Here is a 24,706-nt window from a genome sequence, read left to right as displayed (position 1 = left end):
TTCAAAGTGTCCTCAGTGCGCAGTGATCAGTGGCTGACATGGTTTATTTGATTAAATCTCATCAATCTAAAAAATATCAGGTTAAATGTTTTTTTGTTTCTTTCCTAATTTAGACATGCTTGCTAGTTGAATTTAAAACTAAATTGCCTGGGAATGTGAATCTGAGGATGAATGTGTGCTGCTAAACAAACCAGTGACATGCCCACTGCATATTCTAAAACTCCCCGAATACTGTGTACAGCACTTTAGAATGGATGGATGAACGGGTACTGTTATATTTTACTTCATAAACTGGTGTTTAGATGTACTATTGGGAGAAGTTTGCCTTCAGGACTTCCTGCAAGAGGGCTTGCAATAATGGTAGCAATTGTCAATATAAATCAAACATAGTAACCTCTATAGGTTCGCCATCATTTTCCCACAGTGACTTTTTTGCCTAACGCCTTACTAATGTTGTTTTTCTTATCTCTCTTAGGAAGTCAGGTGGAGAAAAGAGCGACAAAGTTTACACAGGAAGGAGGTTGTGATGGATGAATGGGTCAAATACAAGACTTACAACAAAGAAATTTCCATGGGTTCATATCTTGTGAAAAACTGTAATTTTTCACTCTCAATGCATGTGGTTAGGTATAGTAAAAGACTATGGTTGGAGTTAATTTTAACCCCTGTTAGAAAGTTTTCTTTGCAGAAAGGGCTCTAAGCAAACTTCCCCCATGTGCTTAAAATGTCACGTTGGAGCAATGTGTCTAGAAAAAAACTAAAGAATAGGTTGTTCTTTTTAGAACTGACAAATAACCCTTTTAAAGCTAAACAAAAAAACAAATAAACTGTTGGGCTATCTTAAATTGCACTGTCACAAAGCTGAAACCAGGCATGTTTTCTTAGCTCATGAGAAGTTTACTTTTTTTACTTTACATGGCAAGCCAGTAAAACGTGGGCTGAAAAATTAATACTAGTAACACCTTTCAATATAATGCATAGTAACCTCCATATGTTCACCCTCCATTTCCCACTAACAGAAATATTTTACCCAACACTTTCCTCTTGTTGTTTTTCTTAATGTTGTCACCCATCAGCATTTTTACTTAGAGTTCTTAATGAGGTTGAGAACTCATGGAGAATGATCATCATTATTCTTTACTCACTGAAAAAACTTCTGTTTGTCAGTTTGTTTGTAATACCCTGCTTAGAGAGCACCTTAGCACCTTTCTCTCACCCACCAGCCTCTGTGTACAACATGATGTAACTGAGGCATAAACATCTGCCAACAATAAGCATTTTGGTGTGATGAGGTCACACCAAGTAGCCAGTGTCTTCACATGGTTTCACAAACAGGTTGAGACACACATGCTCTCACACCAAGAGCAGGCAGTGAGCCAGAGGCAGAAATAGATTTCCAGCAGGGGTTTGCTTGGCAGTGCTGAGCACTGTCTGGTTTAGTAAGTGCAGGACATCTTTTGAAATAGATCATCTCAGGCCAGTACACAGATTTTTAAATATGATCTCAAGGGGCATTCACAGAACCTTTTTTTTTCAAAGCCCAGGCCTACTTTATGTAGTGTATTGTGTATGTACTCAAGTAGCATCAACGAGAAATCTATATATCTGTGTAAAAATTGCATCTACACATAAACATGTTTTTGGGTCATATCTCTGTCTCTTAAAAAAGTACAAATAGGAAAAGAAATTCAACATGGCCAGTGTTCTCCTGTTTATTCCTGGTCTTTATACAGTTTTACATAATAGTTTTATGCATGCATAACTTTTACAAAATTTTAAAGAAGTGTTATAGAGGATAAATGTGTAAAGGAAGGTGAAGATAAAAGGTTATGAGGTCAAACCCTCCACTTGCACCCTCAGGTAGCACAAGGCAGGATACTAATAACTGACACCTTTTCTCCTTTGCATCGCTGAAGTCCTGCTTCACACTCGCTCATGGTCTGAGATGCTGCAGTTGCATTCTCTCCAACTTGGACACAGACATCTGATCCTGGGCTCAAGCAATCTGGAGATTCCTTACAGCTACACTCATTGGTTTGTTCTGGAGAGTGATGAAAAGGATAATTAGATGAAAAACCTCAAATTGCAATCTGCTTGCTATAATGGATTGTTTATAACTCTGAAATTTCTCTACCATCACAGGTCTCCCACAGGAGACAGTTGGTGCAGCCTGTTGTGCTACACTTTGGCCACTTGCAGGTGCTGTTGTCTGCTATTGTGTAGCTCTTACCCATACACTTCAGTGAATGCATTTTGCACACATTCAGAAGGACAGGTTTTCTAACCACAGAAGCAGTGGCACACACGTCCAAAGATTGACTAGAAACAAATATAGTCATCAAACATAATAACAACAAGAACAAGAAAATTAGTTACATCAGTCCAGTTTGCAAAATTTAACATGATCAAACTGATGATTAAAAGATTAAACATACCTGCACTCAAAAGGCATTTTGCAATCACATTGCCCTCTGGAAGACTTCTCCCAAGGTTTACACTGAACCAAAGGAAGGCTGCATTGTTGTGGCATAATGACTGAGGGATACATTGAAACCATTTTTTTTACGATAATAACTAACTAATATCCAAACATAAGTGGAAAAAAATTAATGCATAGTTTCTCAGAGTTTGACCTCCAGGAAAATGGTGGCCCTCTGAAACATTAAATGAATTAAATAATATCAAAATTCTATTGTATGCCACAAAAATGTTACAGGATATACTATATAACAAGAACTGCCACAATATAGTATGTCATCAAACTCTCATAGAAATGTATGTCAGACATTGCAAAAATGAATAGTGTCATTAAAATATCATGGTAAAGCATGTAAGATAAATTGCCACGGTATAGTATGTCAAAAAAGTGATGCAATACTGTATGTTAACTCAATGTGGCCCTAAAACTCTGTTGTGTTTACATTTTATTTTGTTGACATACTATACAATGACTTTTTCATGCTATTCTGAAGGATATCCAATCCTATGACTTTTTTAATGCTTTTTGGATGACATAATATACCTTCGTATTTTACAAAACATCATAAAAATATTATTCTATTTTTATGATATTTTTATTCAGATATACTACACTATGACTTTCTAGCTGTTATGGACAAGATACTAAACTATAACTACTATAACTTTTCTATGTTGTTTTCAACAACACACCTTACTATAACCTTATCTTTTTTGAATGACATACTATACTGTGATTTTGATGATTTTTATGCTTTTTTATGCATTTTCTGACAATATATTCTTCGAATTTTTCATGCTACTTTGGAAAAAATTACCCTTTCATGCTTTTTTGAAGGATATATTAGACTTGAGGCATTTTTGTGACATAGTGTACTATGACATTTTTAACCGCTGAAGCGGATGCGACGAATCGGAAGCGAACTTCAGCGCGGTTACTCAATGACAGCATGATGGTGGTGAACGGGTTAAATTCAAATTAGCTTGCCGAGCCTCTGTGTTTCCTCTAGCGTTAGTCCAGCCCATCGAGGCACCAGCCAATGTCATCGTGGCGCTGACTTTTTGGAGCGAGAGCTAGCACAGGCAGTAGCCACATTTCGCTACATTTCAGCCTGCATCACCCGTCGTCTCCCGGCTGGGGCTTTCACTCTGCTCCTCGGCTCGTCCCCCCGTGTTTAGCTCCAAAACATGGCGGCCCTCAAAGCTTTGTGCAGAGCGGAGGATTTATTCCTCAGAAACCTCTCAGGTCCCTGCAGAACCAAATTAACCTTCGCCAAGGTTGGTATGAAACGGTTAATGATAATGGTAGAAATAGCAGTGTTAGAATGACACATTTGCAAATCGCAAGACTTAGCCTAAAGGTCATACCATTATGAAGACTTTATTCCTCCTACCGTCCAGCATTTCGGAATGGTAGCCTGACAGATCAGTAGGGGAATTTATGGTTTTACACACAGTCTTGTTTGTTTCATTTGAGTTTATTTTCCGATGATATAGTGAATTGACCTCAAGCTACTCGCTAACGCTTCTTAACAATCTTCATATTTTCGTCAACGCGGTTAGCAACCACACTTAGAAACTAATTTTCCGTCATGCACAAAGTGAGTGGATTTGATTAGTGACTTAAAATACGTTTTTTACACCAGTTAAACCAGCAGCTTTACATGCAACATAATTTATGTTGGCCCGGAGCCACGGTGTGCATGTGTGTGTGTGTTGTAGGTGAAATGATCATAGGTGCTGGCATAATTCTCCCCTACCAGCATCGAGTTACACACAAACTGCACAGTATTTCCATCATGGTTCTTTTATGTCTGTGCCTAAAGTCTAGACATTGTTTGTTTTTAGACATTTATGTAGTGTCTGCTAATGAAGACATGTTGAAGGGAACACTTGGCCAAATAAGCATTTCTTTGCACAGGAATAAATGCAGTTTTGGAGTGACAAAAAAGGCATACAGGGTTGATCTGAGATCTGACATCTGAGCGGTAGTCTCTGAAATGTTACAATATGATGAATGTGAAAACAAAACAGTTAAATGACTGATGAAAATGCAGTGATACATCAAAGTTTTGTTTAAGTTCACACAGTGAAGTCAAACAAATATGGAGTGTGATAGATAAACAAAAAACTTCCCATAGTCAAAATTGGCTTTGTTTTCCTCAAGATATTACTGCAGATGATATAGTTACTTTAACCTTTATTCCAGTTGTAAACCATCTGGATGACAGTCAGAACTGGCTTTTCATAAAGAGACCATGATTTGATGCCTTTTGTATTGTAAATCACACAAAACAGATATTAATATTAATGTACATGTTTCATTTTTTATGTCACCGGTATTACATAACAAGGTGCACATGTTTAATTTTATTCATAGAAAAAGGAAAATAATAATTAAGGAGGAGGTTAGGAACATCACAATTAGGTTCCTTCTCAATCACAGGTAGCAGGGCTGCACGAAATGCAACAAAAAAGTCATATTGTGATCATTTTGATGGATTGTATTTGCAAAATGAGTCACAATTTTAGTTGAAATGGTAAAAATATCAAAATGATAGTAATGTCTGTGTTTTGCTCTGGTCTGTACCAAACAAGAATATTCTCTTATGTTTAGAATTAGAATATGATTTGTAGGCTGGGGTATCTCTGATGACCGCCGTGCTTCATTTATGGTGGTATGTTGTGACACATCCTTTATCAAAAAAAATTGTAGCTCCTTTAATTTCGATATTTTACTCAGATTTATTGCAATTCCCCTAATATTTTAATTTATCTGTTCAGCCTTGTCTGGGAAATTAATGGAGGCAAAACATAACAATATTTTTTTTTTAAGTTGGTTTCAGGTACAATTTGGTCAATGTTGACCCAGCGGATTTCAAATTTGAGTCCCCAGCAAACTGTTGCCTTTGGACTCTCGGCTGTGTGCTGCCCTAAAGCTCTGCTCCCTTTATTGTGAGATTTGTTCAGCAGTTTTGCTTATCTTTCCCTTCCTCTGCTGAATAAACTGGATCAGCCATTTAAACTGTCCAAACATATTAGCTGCCCTCAGGCGTCTGTCAATTTTGTTTAATCGAGGCATGTTTGACATTTCTCAGTGTTATACTGTTATGTTTTTACCCACACTCACTTGTTACTTTCTGTTGCTGGTTGAAGTTCTTTTGAAAGAATTTATTCGAGCATTTTGTAAAGTTTTAAGCACCTCCTGTTTTGCTTTCTACAGACCTGCGGCTGTTACTTTTCTACCTCCAGCAAGAGAAGCTCACAGTTCTACTCAGACCCAACAGAGGCAGTCAAAGACATCCCGAATGGAGCTACCATTCTTGTGGGAGGTATGATATACAATACACAAGCAAAACAGATACTACTGTAAGATGGTTGCACACACACCTCATGACAGTGCTGGCCTTAGTTTTTAATTTTGTGCAAATATTGTTAACTGATGAAAAATACACAGAGATGTATTTCCATACAGTGTATGTTCAATGACCACTTAAGGCTGTAGTTTCTATTAAGAATAACTTTTTGGCTGAATATTTGCTGAAAGTCACTATGTCTACACAGGAGTGTATGAGACAGATAATCTTTAAAAAATTATATTCCTCTGCCTCCTTGTAATGCTTTAATGGCATTTGCAAGAATTCACTACACACGCACAAAAACAACCGTTTAGAGTCGAGGAGTCTCAAACACAGCTGTTAATCATGTTACTGCTCGTGAAAACAGTCAAACTGTCAAACTACGCGGCGCTGATCAGATATCATTCAAGATTTTGTCACTGTTTCTTGCCTCAAATGTGTTCATATTTTAGCGTAAAAAGAGAAAGTTAATGGCCTTGGTTGCCATGTTGAAAAAAGCTGTGCTAAACAGTACACTAAAATATGTTTCTGAAAACATTTGAGGCAAAAAAAAGGCAATGCATATTTGATCAGCTCTGCTTTGTTTGACAGTTTGACTGCTGTTGACAGCAGTGATTTACATATTTGTCAGCTGTGTTAGAGACTCCTCGACTTTTACTGGTTGTTTTCCTTCAACCGCGTTAGATTCTACTGAATGCCATTAGAAGCACTACAATGAGGGGTTGAGCAGGATTTTCATGCAATGCTGTGTAGATGTACCTACAATTTCAGCAAATATGACAAAAAGAGGCTTTCATAAAAGTCACTAACTGTAGCTTTAACAGCAAAGTGATCTCTGTCTGGCATGGTGGTCGATTACCATCCACACACAGAGCACACACAAATTCCACTGCTCTTATTTATAGTCAAGTTCGGAGTGACATTGTTAAATATTTTTCCATTGTGTCACACCTCTATCTGAGGGAAAAAACACAGACAAACAGAAATCTGCCCCGCTCAGTGTAATATAGGAACACCATATACACACATGACTAAAATTACCTGGGGTTGATCCAAGGTTCACCATGTTATTGGACTTTTCCTGTTTGATTTGTAACAGCTGGAGGGATCATGCCGTGTCTCGGAACTACTAGGTTAAATTTCCACCTTAAATTACCGTAATTAACCCTTTGACGCTCTTTGCAGTGATTCTTGGTTGTTTCTGTTTGTTTCTATTTACTTTGCATTACTTTTTTTTGATGTTTTCGGACACAGGCTTTGGACTGTGTGGTATCCCAGAGAATCTTATCAACAGTCTACTGAAGACCGGTGTAAAGAGCCTCACTGCAGTCAGCAACAATGCAGGGTAAGTGAGTGTGGAAGGGCGGGGGAGCATGTGTGTGCCATACGTACATGCCTAGCAAACATGGAGGTGCCTGTATGTAAAGGTGTTATTTAATCATGAAGTATGTTCCATGCTGGTGCTTGATTTTGATATTAATTTGTCACCATCACTCCAAAATCAGACTGAAAATTCTTTGCTGAGTCATGCATCACGTCAACTGTCATTTCTGTTTAACTAGAAGGGGTGTATTAAAACTGTTTAATGAAAATGAAGTACAATGTTAAATATTTAATTGGGTTAACTCTTTATCAGTTTTGCAGAAAGTTTCCAATGCAAGTGAGATTTTGTGACAGTATTTTCTGGGTCGGTAGGTCAGACTCTCCCCGTGTTCCCCTGTGACTCCGTCCTGTGTAGCTCTCCAGGTGGGACAAGAAGTCTTTATTGGACACACAAAGGTGTCTGTTGCTTCACCTCCTTAGCAACCAATTTTAAACTCACATTACAGAGGTATTTGTGACCTTGTTGCTGTATCCTCAGTGTTGATCTGGAGAAATGCCCAGAAGTTAGCTTCTGATAAGTTATCAGATCTGCAGACGCAAACACAAAACACAAAAAGTGTGTTGCAGTGACTGCCACTCCTTCAGTGGTCAGGTGATATGGTGCATGTGATGTGTGTCGTTGCTCAAGGTGGGATGGACTCAAATATACTTGCAGAGGTTTCTCTTCTAGCACTTGCATCTGCTAACCTCATTGACCTTTATTGTGTATTCTGTCTTTTTATTACATACCATGATATGGAGTATCTCAAAGTCAGTTTTTCAGTCAGTTTTATTTATATAGCCCATTATCACAAAACAAGGTTTGCCTCAGAGGGCTTTACAGTGTACGACATCCCTCTGCCCTTAGACCCTCACATCACCCAAGGAAAAACTCCCCAAAAAGAACCCCTGTAACGGGGAAAAAAAAAAAGAGGAAGAAACCTCAGGAAGAGCGGTAGAGGATAGTGAGGGATCCCTCTTCCAGGACGGACAGACGAGCAATAGATGTCGTAAATAGCAAGTGAAATACAATCATGGCAAAAAGGAAAGAGAAAGAGAGGGGGGGAGAGGGGGGAGAGAGGAGGGGGGGCACAGAACAATAGAAACAGATGCATGTCATATTACAATAATGGTAGGTGTGAAATTAGTAATTGCTCTCTATGATGATGTTGATAGAGTCTCATGCAACAGTCTCATGCATATGTGAAAGGGAGTTGTCCAAAAGGCAAGATCACGGCATCGGCGCAACCAGGACCAGACCACGATCAGGGCGAGCGGGGGGCACAGAATCAGTACAGCCACAGCACGAGCACAACCAAAGGCAGGGTCGCAGCATCAGCACAGCAATCACCACGGTCAGGCACAGTCAAGGTTACGGCCAGGATCCAGGGAAACTAGGAAACAAGGGAGCAGGAGCGCTCCCGAAAGTGAAGATGTAGTCATTCATTCTGCATTAACACCAGCCTTGTGGCTCAATAGTTTAGGAATCATCTGTTATTTTTTAAAAAGAAAATAATTTTATTTTTGAGGTAATACAGAGTGCAAAAATCGAGAGGGAGGCAATATTGATTTAAGGTTAAATTCTTTTAAATACCACTTTAGTACCAGTGCAAGTTAATTATTTTCAGTTATATGATCGGATTGTGACACTTTGTATTCTCTGAAAGATTGAACAGCAAATTTTGCAGTAAAAAGTTGCACAAAGGAGGAAAGAAATGTTTCAAAGGCTTCAGAATTCACATTCAAGACTTAAATGCAACATTTACTCACAAACTGACAATTGAGCTTTGCACTTCAATGTCACACACAATGCTGATGTCTCTCACAGACTAGTAAACAGTCTTATCTTGTCAGTTGTTGTGTTGCAGCCTGCTTCTGTAATTGAATCCCAATGTGCTGCTGCCACAAGGTAGCTTTATCTGAACTGTTTACAGAGCAACAATGAAATTTGAGACTGTGACCAAAACCTGATCTTATCTGCTTAAATATGAAATGCATTCTGCAAAACTCTGACCACAGATCACAGTTTAAAATCCTACATTGTTAAACACAATAAGTTGTTTTATTTATTTGTTTTTTTAACAAGAAAGGCACTGGCCTACAGTAATGTTAAACTTTAACCTCCTTTCCTTTTTTGCAAGTGCAAACTTTAATTGATGAGCCGTGTGAATTTTGTCTATTTACTTAGAAGTACACAGTGGTCCTCTCTGAAATCAGTTACAATGTGTTCAGATATTCTTATGAAAAAACATTTGAAATTGCATCTCTACCTATTATTGTCTATAAATGTATTTGCAGTGTAAACACATAATGTGTCAGACTTGATGTTGGCTACTTTGAGAAATCTCCCTTTTTCCTCTTATTTACCAACAGTTGGGATCAGTTACTGTAATTGTTATATACAGTACCTAATAGTAAAGTGCAGTCTCAGCTTTGGAAAGGATTTGTTTGTGCTGACGTAACAAAATGAAGTGTCAAATCACAGTGGTTGCACACAGTCTTATTGTAGTTGTGCAGTAAGAAGATCAAATGGCTTCAAAGTCTCTGCACAGACTGTGTGAATACATTTCTCAGTGACAGTAGTTTTAGCCAGAAAAACAATGTCCTCCTATGAGGTGTGTTATTGTTCTTAACAGAAGTTACACTGACACAGATTTTTCTCGTGGACTTTGATTTTTTGTGAGTATTGATTCTTGGGAACAGGTGCTCAAAATATTTGCTTGAGCCGTGGCATCCTACTGAGTAACCATTGCTCCCCTGAATGTTTTCTCTCAACAGACATTGGTTGTTGGGCCAAACTGTGTGTTTTGTGTAGTTTCTGAACATTTCTGAGCCAACACAGTGCAATGTCTTATACACTCTATACATACAATACATATAGTACCCTCGAAGACACGCCTTCCTTATACAATCTTTGTGAGTGCTGGTTTGACTGGGCACATAGACGGAGAGAGGCATGCATATCTGGCTTATACTATAAAAAGGGTAGGGGGGTGAAAATTGAGGGTTGCGTAAATATTGGCAGGAATGCGTTACACATGACTGCTTTTGATTATTACTTTTTTAAAATAAAATCTACCCTGCCTGTTTACTGAATATTATTATTGCACAGCTGAAGCAGATTTAAATGTTCTTGCTCTTTAAGGAAGAAGGCGGGAAGTGGAAAGAAGTAGTTATGTAACATTTAATTTTAGAGTGAAAATTCCTTAGGCTGAAACTCCCCTTCGTCTGCTTGCTTCTCTTTGGATGTCTAAATGGGCTGTTAATCCTCCTAGAGTCTCAGGGATTTGATTTTGTCTAACTTGTATTATCTCAGAAATAATGCAAACATTGTAACGGAGAGTGCACTCTCGACTGCTATGAGCATGTTAAGGGAAACAGTTTTTTTCAACAGACTTCTATAATCTAAACTGTGTTGCAGGTTTTTAATACTGCAAAGAAGAAATATGAATTCCAATAACAGCGCTTATGATTGATGAAGTTTTGGGAATAGAAATATTTTCCTTTAATGATCTGGTATGAATAAAGGAAAGCGATCCCACTCAGCAGTGGAGATTGTATATGTTGTTTGAAAAATCATGGAACTTGTAAAAATAATTGAAAGCTTTGGAAAAATCATTGAAATATGTTGTGTGTAATAAATCAAATTACATTTTTTCTTTGTAGCTGATGATGTAACATAGCTTTATTATGAATTTTACGTACGACAGTGTTTTGGTTTGTTTTTTTGTTTATGTGTGACAATCCTGGAACACATCATGTAGGATGCTGAAATTATGTTTTAATAGAGTTTGAATCTTATATGTTTGAAAAACACACGGCAAGTGTGGCAAGAAAAAAAGAACATTTTGGGTCCTTCAGAAGTCATGGAAGAGTTTTGAAATTTTGTCCATGACAATGTGTGGGACCCCTGAGCACAGGCACAGTGGTACATGAGAGGACGTGATTGAGCTGTGTTAGAGCTGCACCCCCTGCAGCTTTATGTTCACGCTTTAATCCGCTGCTTCACATATGTTATTTAACTTAAATAGCACAGATTCCATATAAAAAGCATATATTGCATTCAAATTATTCGAGTTCACCCACTTGGTGTTGACAAGGTTTTTATCCTCAAACATTCGCCAGTTATTTACACAAGATCACAAACTGTTGGCATTAGTCAGTCTTGCCAAAACCTTTCACACAGATAACCTATGATGTGTTGTAACACTTGTGGCGTGTCTGACAGGGTTTCACAGTCTGTTTTTGGTATTCTGAGGGCAGATGGCCTAGATATGGTGTCAGCTGACCGTAGATCAGATTTAAGGACAAAGCAGTTGTTCCTGATTCTCAGCTTTTTGGGTCATGGAAAAGCAGGGTCTACTTTTTCAAAGCCGTCTCCTCTCAGCTCTGATTCGTAGGAACAGTGACGCCAATGGGACAGTGGGAAACTGTTTTATGGATACATGCCTTTACTTTAACATACATTAAACATTTTTATAATGTGATTATGTGGGACTTTTAAATTGACTTGATTTGATTGCATGATGTTCCTGGAGGAATATTGCCTGTAATCAAACTTCTTCTTTTATCTTTATCTACTTTCACAACACAATGCCCCATTCAAAATGTCTTTTTATTTCTTTCATAAAGTTTTATGAAGACTATTCCTTCATAGGTTAATGACTGACCAGTCACATAAACTCAGTCCTCTTATAGCTGCTGTAGCTACTCAAGTGACAGAATAACTTTCTTTAGTCACAGAAAGTTAGAAAGGAGTACTCACAGTATTATGTTTAAGAATTAGTTTTTCTTGACGCGCATGATGGTTTGATTGGTAAATAAATTTGGGACATCCTATATGGAGCAGGTGGAACCTAAACTTGAGACCAACACGAGAATCACAGGCTCATTAGAGTGCAGTCCTCACTCTAATGACACCTCATAGTGATAAAAAAAAAAAATTGTGCAGTTTTCCTAAACAATAAACAGATGCTCCCACATGTCTCTGCGGCTGCTTCAGGCGCTGCAGCTGTGTTTGGTCTCATGATCTTTCATTATGACTGTGGATAGGCTGTGCCCGTCTTTAAGATCACAAATACGAGCAGTATCATTTGGTTTGGCCCAGTTACAGCCTTGAATAACCTCTCTGGGGATTTATGGTAATGTGAGCTGGGTTGCAGTTTAACTGTAGAAAGTCAGGATATACCTGGTCAAGGAGTAAGGGCAAATGAGACGTAAGCAGTGAAGCGAACTGCACAATTTTTTTTTTTTTTTTTTTACAAAAAAGAGTCCATTGTCAAAGAGACAACAAATCAATACAAAATACCTAAATTAATTACACGTATGAAACACAAAATAATTGACTGCATACATATTTGTACCCTCTAAGACAGTTTGTGGCAGAGACACTTTCAGCAGCCATAAAGCTATAATCAGCGTTGCACATCTGAACACTACTGCTGTCCCCATTCTGCTTTGGAAAACTCTTCAAACTTTGGCAAGTTGCATGGAGATGACACAATATACACAATATATCCTCAGATGTTGAACTATAGCATCACTGACATTGAGGTCATACAAATTTAACTTTATTTGATAAATATCGCATGGCAACAACAACTCTTCTCCTCTAGGATAGCAGAGAACAGCAGAATGACTGTAGAAAACAGATAAGAAGGCAAGAAAGCACAACTGGTACCTGTGTGTCTGGGCTGTGGAAAATAAGGATTGACAGCATTTCAAATATTCAAAATTGATATATATCAATAAATGTATGTTTTGGACAACACTTGCATCTAAACATGTCTGCTGACTGTGCTGCTTTTTCTAGTTTTCTTTAATAACTTTAGCTGGGAGGTTTGTGTTTTTAAGCCACATTTCTCTGTCTTGGTATTTGTTTAATATATATATATATGTAGCTTAATTGCACCCTTTTAAAGAGTCATGATGCTATGTGTACGTTTCTGCAGAGTGGATAACTTTGGCCTGGGTCTGCTGCTAAAGACTAAGCAGATCAAGAGGATGATTTCTTCATACGTCGGGGAGAATGCAGAGTTTGAGCGACAGTATCTGACAGGGGAGTTGGAGGTGGAACTGACTCCACAGGTTGGTCAGAAAACACACAAATTTCCTAAAAGCAAAACAGATATGAGGCGGCGAATGAAACACACATTCACAAGAAGTTTTGACATGATAAACTCCAACATCCAAATGATCAAACGGATAATGAAGCATGCGCTGGACATTTACATGCTGTATTTGTCTTGATGAGACACCCTTTTTCCCACAGGGAACTCTTGCAGAGAGGATCAGGGCTGGGGGTGCGGGGGTTCCAGCCTTTTTCACAGCCACTGGCTACGGCACACTGATCCAAGAGGGAGGCTCTCCTATTAAGTACAACAAAGACGGCAGTATTGCCATCGCCAGCGAGAAGAGAGAGGTAAGAATGGTGTGATTGTGCCATCAAGTCCATTATTAAGTCAGTGTAATCCTTTGTGATGACTGCTGCAGCTGTTTTCCAGACCCATGGGCACTCTCCCTGAGAGTTTGATTGGTGGGTTGAGAACTGCAGTCAAACTTGGGTTTGGTACATAAAAGTGGTCTTGAATTCATTTCATAATGACTCCACCATTATTTACTTTCCCAGAGCTCGGCTACAGTGTGTTGTAGCTCTGAAAACAAACTTCTGCGTACAGTAGAAGATATATAAAAGACAGGGTATGAACAAATCATCAGTGTAGGCTCCCAAAATTACACTTAAAGGGTAAGTTTGGTATTTTTTCAACTTGGACTCTTATTTTCCCAGATTTTTGTGACTTAGTGATGAATGGGAACAACAATTTTTGAAACTGTGCATTGGTCCAGTATTGAGTGAGACGGGTGTTCCCACGGTCATGGAAAACCTAGAAAAGTCATGGAATTTTACAATTGCAACTTCCAGGACTGGAAAAGTCAGGGAATTAGTAAAAATCATAGAAATTCATAGAAATTTTGTTGTGTGTCATGAAATTGCCACAGTATTCTTTCCTGGATAAGCTTTCACGTAATGTAACATGAGGCCATTTTTATTGTTTGCTGTTGATGCAACGTCACTCTCATATGTATTGATTGATAACATTTCGCTCATCATCATGTATGTTTCTTCATTTTTCCATTTCAGCTCTCTCTTCATGTGTGCCAGCTATCTGTAATTATGTTTGAATAAAGTTGGAATCTTACATGTTTGAAAAACACTGGTTAAGTGAGACAAGAAGAAAAAAAATGTCATTAAGGGTCCTTGAAAAGTCATGGAGAAGTTTTGAAAATCTGCCCATGAAAATGTGTAGTGAGAGGACTGAGGATGAGAGCACTGCAGATGGCAGAGGCAAAATAGGCTGCAATGTAATCACTTGGGGCATGTTTGCATCGTCAAATTATTATTCTCAGTGTCTGACATAATGGAAATCTTTTTTGTTAAAGAGTAAGATCCTTTTTTTTCTTTGAACCAATAACAACCTAGAAATTGCCATCATCAAACCCACCAGACTACGTTTAGATATACGCTAATTGTGTGTTTAGGGCCAGCATATTTTCACATCTCACTGGGTGAATCAAGGGTTTATTTCAACTAAATCAGAGATGATGATTGTTAGAATAATGGAGAGATGAACCAAGAGGGACTTTGTGAGTTTTATTTTGTTTCTGGTGTCTTTGAATTAAGTGTATTTTATGGTGATTAAATGATAGTTTATTTAAACGAAGTTTGGTGGTTGGCCTTAGCAATTTCTGGGCTGTTTCTATTTAAATAAAACGGCTCATACTGCTTAACAAAACGGTGTGTCTCTGTGAGGATACTTTTCATAAGTTTTTAGACACTTAAAATGATAATCTGAACACGTCAATGGTAAAAAGCAAGCACTTATGATTGATGTAAATTGGAGGGCAAACATGCTCGAGTGGTTAAATTGCGGCTTGTTTAGCCACTGCTGGAGTCAGCAGTCTTGCTGACTCCAGCAAAATGTTGCTCTAATTGGTTGCCTGGACAGAAAAACATGGGAAAATAGGGTCCAGGTTTAAAAATACTGAATTCACCCTTTAAGGAAGATTGCCCACTGCACTGAGTTCACTTTTGTAATGTGAATGTATGCATTTAGAGCACAGCAAAAAAGTCTAGCCTGTGAAAACCTGCATTTAAACTTGTTTGAATGGTTGATTCAAGTGTTGCAGCAGGCCCAAAGATACTGCATTTAATGGTGAGAGAAACATCTGCATTTACTAGTGTTTGCAAAAATAATGCTTTTCACAGATGGCGTAATATGTTGTTGTGAATGTTTATCGTGTTATTGATTCTGTTTTGGGGGGAAAAAAAATCCACAGTATTGTCTAATCCAAGTCTGGACTCAAGTAACTGGGCAAAGTGCAGGAATGCTGCTAAAAAAAACATGTTCGTCCTTAACTACATCCAGTGCCAATCTTTTCTTGGGCTTTGTTGTCATTGTGCAGGTGAGGGAGTTCAATGGCAGGCATTACATCATGGAAAAGGCCATCACAGGAGACTTTGCACTGGTCAAGGCCTGGAAAGCTGACAAGGCTGGAAACATAATTTTCAGGTAAATGAGGAAATGGAATTCAAGCTGTTTGGATCAAGTTGCACTAAACAGGAAATATCTGCTGGTCACACATTATTAGACCTGTTGCATTATAGCAGGACTCGTATTTACCAGGTAAATGATTCAGCTCCTTCAGGATGTCTTATTCTCTGTGGTTTTCTTTCATTTGTTCCAAGTTTCTGAACATATTGTAGTATTTCCATCACCTGCTGTATCTTGAATAATTCAGATAGCAGACTAATTTCAGGATCATCATGGTCATTACTGATTTAGTTCCAGTTAAATCACCAATCAGACCCGTTCATGGATATCCTCATTAGCTATAACACAATCTAAATTAAGTGATGACCTTCCATCCAGCATCAAGGTAATTTGCACCAACATGGTGCATGTAAATGATGAGAATTAGTAGTTGTAGTAACGTCTTTCTCCACAAGAGAGCAGTGTCTCCCAGTAGACTAACAGGCAATACTCCATACTATATACTGGATGTTACACAAACAGTTTTCATGATTACTTACTTATCCCTGCTTTTGGTTTAAATATTATTATTTCATATTTGTTTTCATATCATATCTTTCCTGCTCTTCTCTGTTAGGAAAACAGCGAGGAACTTCAACCAACCCATGTGCAAGGCAGCCAAAACCACCATAGTTGAGGTATGCATTTCCAACAACTCAACAAATTGCTCGTAAAGCTGATGTCCACCTGGAGCATGTTTACTTACAAATATCTATCAGCAAGGTCACCATCTCTGAATCTCAGCTTCAGCTTTCCTTTTTAATGGTTTTCATGCATTATGTATACTTTCATTTTCTAGGAATTTAGTTATTCTGGACCCTGACAGCTGAAACAGGTCCTCTAGGCTAAATGTAAACACATACTCTATATATCACGGCATAAAAATCCTAAATTAAACTCCAGTGCCGCCTGGAACGTATCTGGAGTGTGAATGTGTGATTTTGTATTTCAGCCAACTAAAATTGCCCCACCACCTACGTCTACAAATAACCTTTGGATAAAGCAACATTATGATGTTTTTTAACTGTAGTCCATGAAATAGGGTATATGAAAAAGTAATTTGACATTTAAATCCAACTACACAAAGCCTACACATGTGCTGTACATCCTGAAGCAGTAGAGCGTCACAAAAGTCATTAAATATATGCTGTCTCACCACCCTCAAAGGACAAGGTAGAAAAAATGACTGTTGCTTTTTTTCAGAGTCAAGGTCACAAGCAGAAATGTGAGACAGGCATCTTACAGGTGGAAGACCAGGTGTTAAATGCTTGCAGAATGAAAAGATCACCTTGAATTGAGAGGAGTTTATTTATCTGAATATATCCATTAGACCCCAGATATTATTAATAGATCGGAAGTTTAGAGATCTTAACCTCAATCTGTACGGCCAAAAATGAGGTGACAATGTCTCTCAGTCTTTCGGATGCCTATGTCATTTTATCTGTGTGGTTACCCACCTGTCTGTCATTGGATCGTCTAGAAATGTGATCGCCCATCTCTCTCCTCTGTGTGTGTGTGTGTGTGTGTGTGTGTGTGTATATACAGAATGTGTGTGTGTCTCAGTCTCCCTCTCCACCCCTGCAACACACAAACAGCTTCACACCTCCGATATAGGCACCGTTTGATTCAGAGAGCAGCAGGGGAGAAAAACTGTGTGTGTCTGTGAAAACCATAAAATGCAGTCGCTTTGTGAAAATAAATCGGTAGCGAAGGGTCTCTCGTAAATCTAACCGGGCTCCACAAAGCACATTTTCAATTATTTCATGGTCGCTGGACCTGAGATTTAGTCTTCTGTTGATTAGAAATGTCTGGGACCAAATGGGGAGAGTAAATTCTCTCACTAAAGCATTGTGGAGGCCTTAGTCGATTAATTACAAATATTTGCTCCATAGTGGTAAATAGCACATAAATTTACTGAGTTATAGACGGTATTCTGCACTGTTTTTTATCATGCCCAATCCAGTGTATGTGTGGTGACAATGCCCATGATGCCAATGATGGGTATCAGTGAATTATGCAAAATCAGTGCGATATACTGTGTAATATTATAGAAATTGCCAAATTTAAGCATAATGAGACGTGTCGCTCTGAAAGCAGTGATGCTGCCATGAAATGTGTCTGTGTGACGTCCTCTGGAGTTGTGATGCAGACTGTAGTGACATGAATGATAATGTAGCTTTGCTTAGAGCTGCTTTATGAGATGCAAGCATAATTGGTTGGATTTAGTTTTGAACTGCCTGCTACAACCTTTGTATGCCCACAGTCATCTGCTCAGGGTGTTTTTGGTGAGTGGAGAGGATGAAACAATCGTTTAATGGATTTAGAGACCCAAGCTGCATTTGGACTGAGCAACAGAAGTGTTTTTTTTCCTTTCTGTAATTCCCAGGTGCATTTCTAAGATTGTTTTTGTGGCATTTCTACTTGCGTACAGTGGAGAATGGCAGCAACGATAGGAAAGAGAGAGAGAGAGGGAATGACATGACAAGTTGAAAGCAAGATTTGGATCCCGTAATATCTCAAGCTTCCAGGATGCACCTGACATATTTCAGTTACGAAGGACTGAGAAAAGTTAGAAACACAAACAGCTTCTGTAAACTCTCATGTATTTTGAAATGACTGCTAAATTTTTCCAACAAGAACACAGTATACACAATCTTTTACCGGAGGACTACGCATACTGTAGGTGGGTAGCCAAAAGAAATATTATTATAACTTGCCTATTTATGAAAATAATTAATGTCTCAGTCAATTAACCTTACCCAAAAGACCCTGACAGATCATCTTATTTTGAGAAAATAAAGCTCCACATTTGCATCTGAACCAAAATGAATCAATTTTAAATATAATTTTATGTTACTTGCCAGCGCTGAAACCAACTGTGTCAAACAACTGTGTCAGTTCCCGCCTAGTCTTTGAAGATTTTGCATTTCACTCGTTTTTCATGTCATGATGTTCTAATAACAAATAGTCCTTTCAGACACTTGTCATCCACGCATCAACTAAATGCTTCTATCCAGTTCTACTCATTGTAAATTGTGCTGCAATCTGACAAATGATCTCAAGCTGGATTTTTCAACTGTTTAATTGGAAATCAGTACATTTTAAAATCGGGTGGCATTTATATAAACATGAATTACCTGTTTAGGTGACATATTTTGGATATCTTGTTTACATGGGCTTAGAAAATTAGGGTCATTTATATTCATCGTATACATGATAAGTACTAGTGTCACAGTTACTGGTTACTGCAGTCTCCCACTGTACATTTATTAATTTATTACAACTGAACACTAGTTAGTTTCTTCACTGCTCTGATCGCAAATGCTGTCTGATTTGGGCACCAACCATTTCTCTCTCTCTGTGTCTTCTAAACCCCACACACACTCAGCTAAAGTTATCAATGAAAGCTGCTACTCTGCTCTTATAACAGTCCTCCACAACAGAGCCAGCCTGTCACTGTCACTACCACTGTGTAGGACAGGGGAGCTGTGGATGAAGATAGTTGCTGGAGCTCCCTTTAGGTAGCATAGCAATATGGAGATCAGGTCCAGTGAAACCACTCAGCCCAGAATAAGGCCTCAGGCCAACAATGCCAGAACTGACACAGAGTGTAACAGAATAATACACCTAGAGCTGCTGATAAAGCTGGCGTAGCTTCTGTTAATCTAAATCTGTATTTTGTATTTTGAGTATACCAAAGACATATCGAGGATGCAAGAGATATTAGATAGAGAGCAGTCAGTCTCTTAGAAATCGCAGCAGCAACACCTCAGGCTCAAAGCAGCAGATACCCAGCCTCTTTAGTTACCAAAGGTAAAATATCGTTTTCTTCATTGCCACAGAAGTGAGACGCTTTTGCTGCTGCCATTGTTTGTGTGTCTGTTACATAATTTGGTGGAAGCTGTGCCTTCGACGATAGCCAGTGGCTCTCAAAAACTTGGATGATGTGTGTACATACAACAGTTTTGTGGTTTCTTTAGGAGGGCTCCAGCTAGCATATTTGGGCTCATCAAAGCAGGACAAGGTCTTGTTTGGATCTCTGAAAAAAAGGGTGTAGCGCTCATACATGTAAACACAGTACTCCAAAACCCAGATCATAGACTGTTACACAGCACCATGTAAACACACTCCCTGTCTTCCTTACACTCTGCAGATGTGAAGTTGTTTTTTTGAAAATATAACAGTAAAACATAGTGAATTCTCTTCCTCATTTTATACTGATACACTTAAAATACCTGGTAGTAAATAATGCAAACAACATGTATCCTAATATAAAATATATACAATAAATACCATATTTTAAATGAAACGACATTCAATAGGTGTGTGTATAAGTACTTGGAATCCCAGTATAGCCGTCTGAACATTTCTTTTCCTAATCATCCTATCAGGTGATTTGTCAGATTGTATCCACCATGTTTTTTATGATGCCTTTTTATGGCACATATGAACATTATCTATGCCAAGCCTACTTATTGGTGACAATAAAATGATAGCCCTGTATTACAGTACCCATTAAGACCTTTTATCTCTGATACTGGAGTAATTACCATCTCTCTAAATGTATCTTTAGAATTCAGTGTGTGCTCAGTCATAAATCTGCTGATATGCTGTCAATATGGACCCTGCTGTCTTGGCACACTGGTTAAGGTTGGGAAAGGAACCTACAGACAAGGTCAGGTGTATTTGAGGCTTTTATTGAACTTGCAGCTCAGCTTGGCAGCTCAGGCCAGTGTGCCACGAACAACCGTGTTACACAGTAAATGTCTTGTCTGCTAGACCAGATTTCTTCCTCTGTAGCCTATATACATATATGCCAGTTAGGCTCAAGCTGTTCAAGGGCTGAGCAATTAATTGTTATCAAAGAGCAAAAAAATTCAGCACATTGTGGCAGGAAAATTACCAGGACAAGGAATAAATGGGTAGAATAATATGCACTTTTCTGTTTTTAGTTAAAGGGCAGCAACTTAGACAGCAGATAAAACAAAGCCAGAACAACCAGGCTGACGTATTAAATTTAGTCCAGATTAGATTAAAGTTTTGTCTTGCTTCACCAGTTGTAAAATTAAGTCCCACAGTCAGTCAATAAAACCCCCCAAATCTCCTTAACAGTTTGACATATGGTCATAGTTGAAATGAGTTCCATAAACACTGATGAGCTTCCCCTTGACACATGGCAAAAGCTGGTGCCCATTAGCCTCTTTAGTTTTGTTTAGCCAACCCACCTCCCTCCATGTATTGTTTGAATTACTGGTGCTTGAACTCTAAACTTGCAGAATGAGATGACTGTCTGCAGGCACAGTAGTTCACTAAATCAAAAAGTTCTTCACTCACACTTCTTAATGTGTGCCTCAGTGTTGTAGCTTTGTTATTTCCAAGACATTTCAAATGTTAATATTTGTATGTTTTAAATTAGGGATACTCGCCTTTGACTTTCACAGTCCTGATACCTGGGCTTTGGGTATCAGCCAATACAGAGTGTGGATCATGGACGTGTGTGGACATGAATAACCTGTTTATGAGGCGTAGTCTGGTTATTATCATATATCATAAATTAAAACACTATTTAAGATACACCCTGACATTTCCATGTAGAAGATGACATATAAAAACAAATACATACATACTGATGGATATGAATTTACAGAATTATTTTTTTATAATTATTTTTTTTTCCCAGGTGGCCACATACACTCTACTCATTGGAAACAAATGAAAAAAGATGCTGATGCTCAATTAAAAAAGCTATGTGGACATAGGCTCTAATGTTGCCTGCTGCTATTCTGCTGATATGTAACATGAACATTATATATATATATATATAGCCTAGTGTTAACTTTTTACTTCTGGCAATTACATTTAGGCTTGAAAAATTCTAGAAGTTGTGTTCATTTGTGAAGATTATATTTTCAAACAAGACGTGTAAGTTGCCTATAAAAGTTTGTTCCCTACAGAGCTTATTCTCTACAGTAATCCAAAATCTGATGGAAAAATCCCATAGGCTTTTTTGACGAAACTAACTTCCGCGTTGACCTACAGAAAAATGTCATCCATGGGGCACTAAGTGAGGCTTAAGGCTCAGTGAATGGTTTAGCAAACGTGCAGATTTGTAACCTGGTGACTCCGCTTCTGTGAGATATTAATGGCCAAATCTAGGAAAAATAAGAATTTTATTATAAATTGTATCAAAGTAAGTCTTTCTTATATGTGAGCTGTTAATAGATCACATTTTTCCGATATTCATCACAATGTGTTCAGTCCCTCAGGTCAGTGACCACTGGTGTATCATTGTAGTCCCCGTCTAAATCCTGATACAAGATTCTCCTTTTTTTGTACTGAATCTAAACTACAAGAGGCAGGAAGGGTGTCAGAAAAGGAGATAACACAAAAGCACTTTGAAAATTACCAGATCATCACCAGCTCCTGCCATGGTTACTAGGCAACCAAACCCTGCTATTCAATTGTTGAATGTTCCACAGTATCCAGCTGGTCCAGTTATTCCCTTATCGCAGTTACAGTTAAAGGCCCCAATTGCATTGTGGGATACAATGCACCAGAGACTGAATCAAAGCAGTGGTTTCTGCTGTTGTTCTACCATCAGTCACAGTAAATGACTCAACTGTATTCTGTTACTGCAGCAATGCGATGTAGCAGTGTGGGTGTTGGTGTGCACGAACCAGTCATGCATGCATGAATTGATTGAATGTATTTGTCAGTGTGTTTTGTTCTTTTAACCACGCTAGAGGTCTAATTAGATAAAAATGACCTCCATCCCCCCAGGTTTCAGCCTCAGCCAGCCTTCCACTGTACATTTGTGTTAAAACAAAAATAGCGACAAAAGCATTTGCACACTATAAAATAAAAGAAGACAATCTCAGTTTTCATGTGTGTCATGAATTCCGAACTTGAACTATGTGTAGGTCCGCCATGTTGTTTTTTTTTGTTTTTTTTTACTGCAAAGTTTGGACTTGGAATGATAGTTGTTGTCATTGTGGTATGTAATGCCTTGTTTGCTCCCTGCTGAAATTTTAATTATTTATCACAGCCCACATTATTCATGCTATTTTGCAGCACTTACTATGCCTTGTTGAGTTTTCTTGCCTTGTTCTTGACTTGTGCCCTTGACTAATTCCATTACTCAAGCTACTGTTGGCAAATAATTATAAATCCACTCATTTTCCCCATCATTTCCTGCCTGAAGATGTTTCTGCATTAGGCTTTGTTTCCATTAGATGTGCAATGAATGTCACAATTTCTGTCAGTGTTTCGCACACATTGGTGGAAACAGTGTTTCTGGTCCATGCTGTCTAGGTGGTCCTGGTTCAGCCCTTATTTAGATCACCACAGTGCTTTATAATATAATTCATATGTACCAGAAGGTGACAAGGCTTCGAATCTAAACGTATATACACATCCTTATTGTACAGTAAAGTAATGATTCCTCATTACTCTCACCGGGTGCTGATTTTGACATAATACATGTGACAGCAGGAAAGTTAACATTGTCCTCATAATAGTGTCACTTTTGTGACTTTGAGCTGAAACCTCTCCAGAGCAAATGGTGGTAATTGCAAGGCTGGCTAGGCTACAACCACCAGCAAATTGCTGTAAAAACAAAGGTGGATGTGTATAAAAGCCTTTGACATCCCCTTTACTCCCCCAGCAGTGCCTGTATGCCCGTTTGTATGCATATAAGGGAAGAAAATTCGTCACAGTGACACTGTTGTCAATGATATTGTAGCAAGGATTATCTTGAGATGTGAGACTACGCATCAATTAATAAATCAGCAAACTTGATAGTGATGGAGGATGAAAGAAATTATTTCTAGTAGCCCTGAAAAAAGTACACATGACCTAGAAGTGAGCTTGTGAATAAACTACTATCTAGTAAGCCAGATGGTAGCAAGCAAAGTTACAAGACCAGATAATATTCATTCATGTGTCAATTCTCTGAAACAAAATTTGGGTTGCTGCTTGTCCATTTCTGTTTTGGCACTGTTTTATGCACAAAAAGTAAATTCAATTAAGCTCATATTGGCACCTGATGAAGTAGTTGACCAAATGTAGTCAATGGGCTTACAGCTGCTCAGGTCAGAATCTGAATAAAAATCTTCTGAATAAATTTGAAGCTGTAGTTTCATTTTGAGCTGAACAGAAAAGCTGATTGATATTTTATAACTAATGTATCTAACAGCTTACCTTTTTAAGGATGTTGCTGGCAGTGTTTGTACATCTGCTCTGCCAAAAACAATGTTCCCAAATGATTTGCTCCACTTTATAATAATTTTTCCTGAAAATAAGGACACACTGAACATTTTGCTGATTACTTGTGCCAGTCAGGTTTGACATAGACTTAAATTCACATGCAGTGCTGATATTTACTGATGACTTATGTTAAAGCCGGTGACAGACTGGAGCTCTGTGGTTTAATAATCAACTGTACTGTAGGTCTCTGTACGAGTGGTTGAACAGAGAGGCAGAAAAGGGGGAAGATAGTCGAGATAAAAAGAGATGACAGGAGGAAGACAGATTTGCTGAACATATGCACAAACTGAATGTTTGAAATGGCAAATTTGCATGTTATACGCACTAACCGTAAGTTCAAGGTTCTCTGATGACTGCCTATCATCTGAATCTGAAGCACATTGCACGGAGGCTTATGAGTCCTTTGAAATGTAAACATTACTGTTTCAGCAGGGACTGGAGTCCCAAATCCGTATGATAAAATGTCCTTTGGTGTGCAGTATGTGTCATTTGAAAAATGTATTTTTAGTTCCTCTAATGTTGTCAGGGTTTGCATTGGCTGGCTGTCTCCCATTTTCTGGATACCGTAAAGGCTGTCAGAGGCGAGGCAAGTTTCCACTGAGAGGAAACAGATTGCTCATGTTGTCAGTATTCTGGGTTAGAGGATAGAGC

General features: G+C 38.4%; 1 protein-coding gene across 1 annotated transcript in view; it reads left to right on the top strand.

Annotated features, from left to right (window-relative positions):
* Nucleotides 1–3,509: 3,509 nt before the first annotated feature.
* Nucleotides 3,510–24,706, top strand: part of oxct1a (3-oxoacid CoA transferase 1a) — a 58,179-nt gene continuing 36,982 nt past the window's right edge. The window contains exons 1-7 of the mRNA XM_042488990.2: nt 3,510–3,756; nt 5,702–5,810; nt 7,092–7,182; nt 13,151–13,286; nt 13,471–13,620; nt 15,663–15,769; nt 16,368–16,428. Of these exons, the coding sequence (XP_042344924.2) occupies nt 3,667–3,756; nt 5,702–5,810; nt 7,092–7,182; nt 13,151–13,286; nt 13,471–13,620; nt 15,663–15,769; nt 16,368–16,428 (744 nt within the window). The 5' untranslated portion in view covers nt 3,510–3,666. The remainder of the gene's footprint in view (nt 3,757–5,701; nt 5,811–7,091; nt 7,183–13,150; nt 13,287–13,470; nt 13,621–15,662; nt 15,770–16,367; nt 16,429–24,706) is intronic.

This window comes from Plectropomus leopardus, chromosome 4 (genome assembly GCF_026936395.1).
Source record: "Plectropomus leopardus strain MGB_pleo_1.0 chromosome 4, ASM2693639v1, whole genome shotgun sequence".
Lineage (NCBI taxonomy): Eukaryota > Metazoa > Chordata > Actinopteri > Perciformes > Serranidae > Plectropomus > Plectropomus leopardus.
Note: the sequence above shows the minus strand (reverse complement) of the source record. Positions and strands in the feature narration are given on the sequence as shown.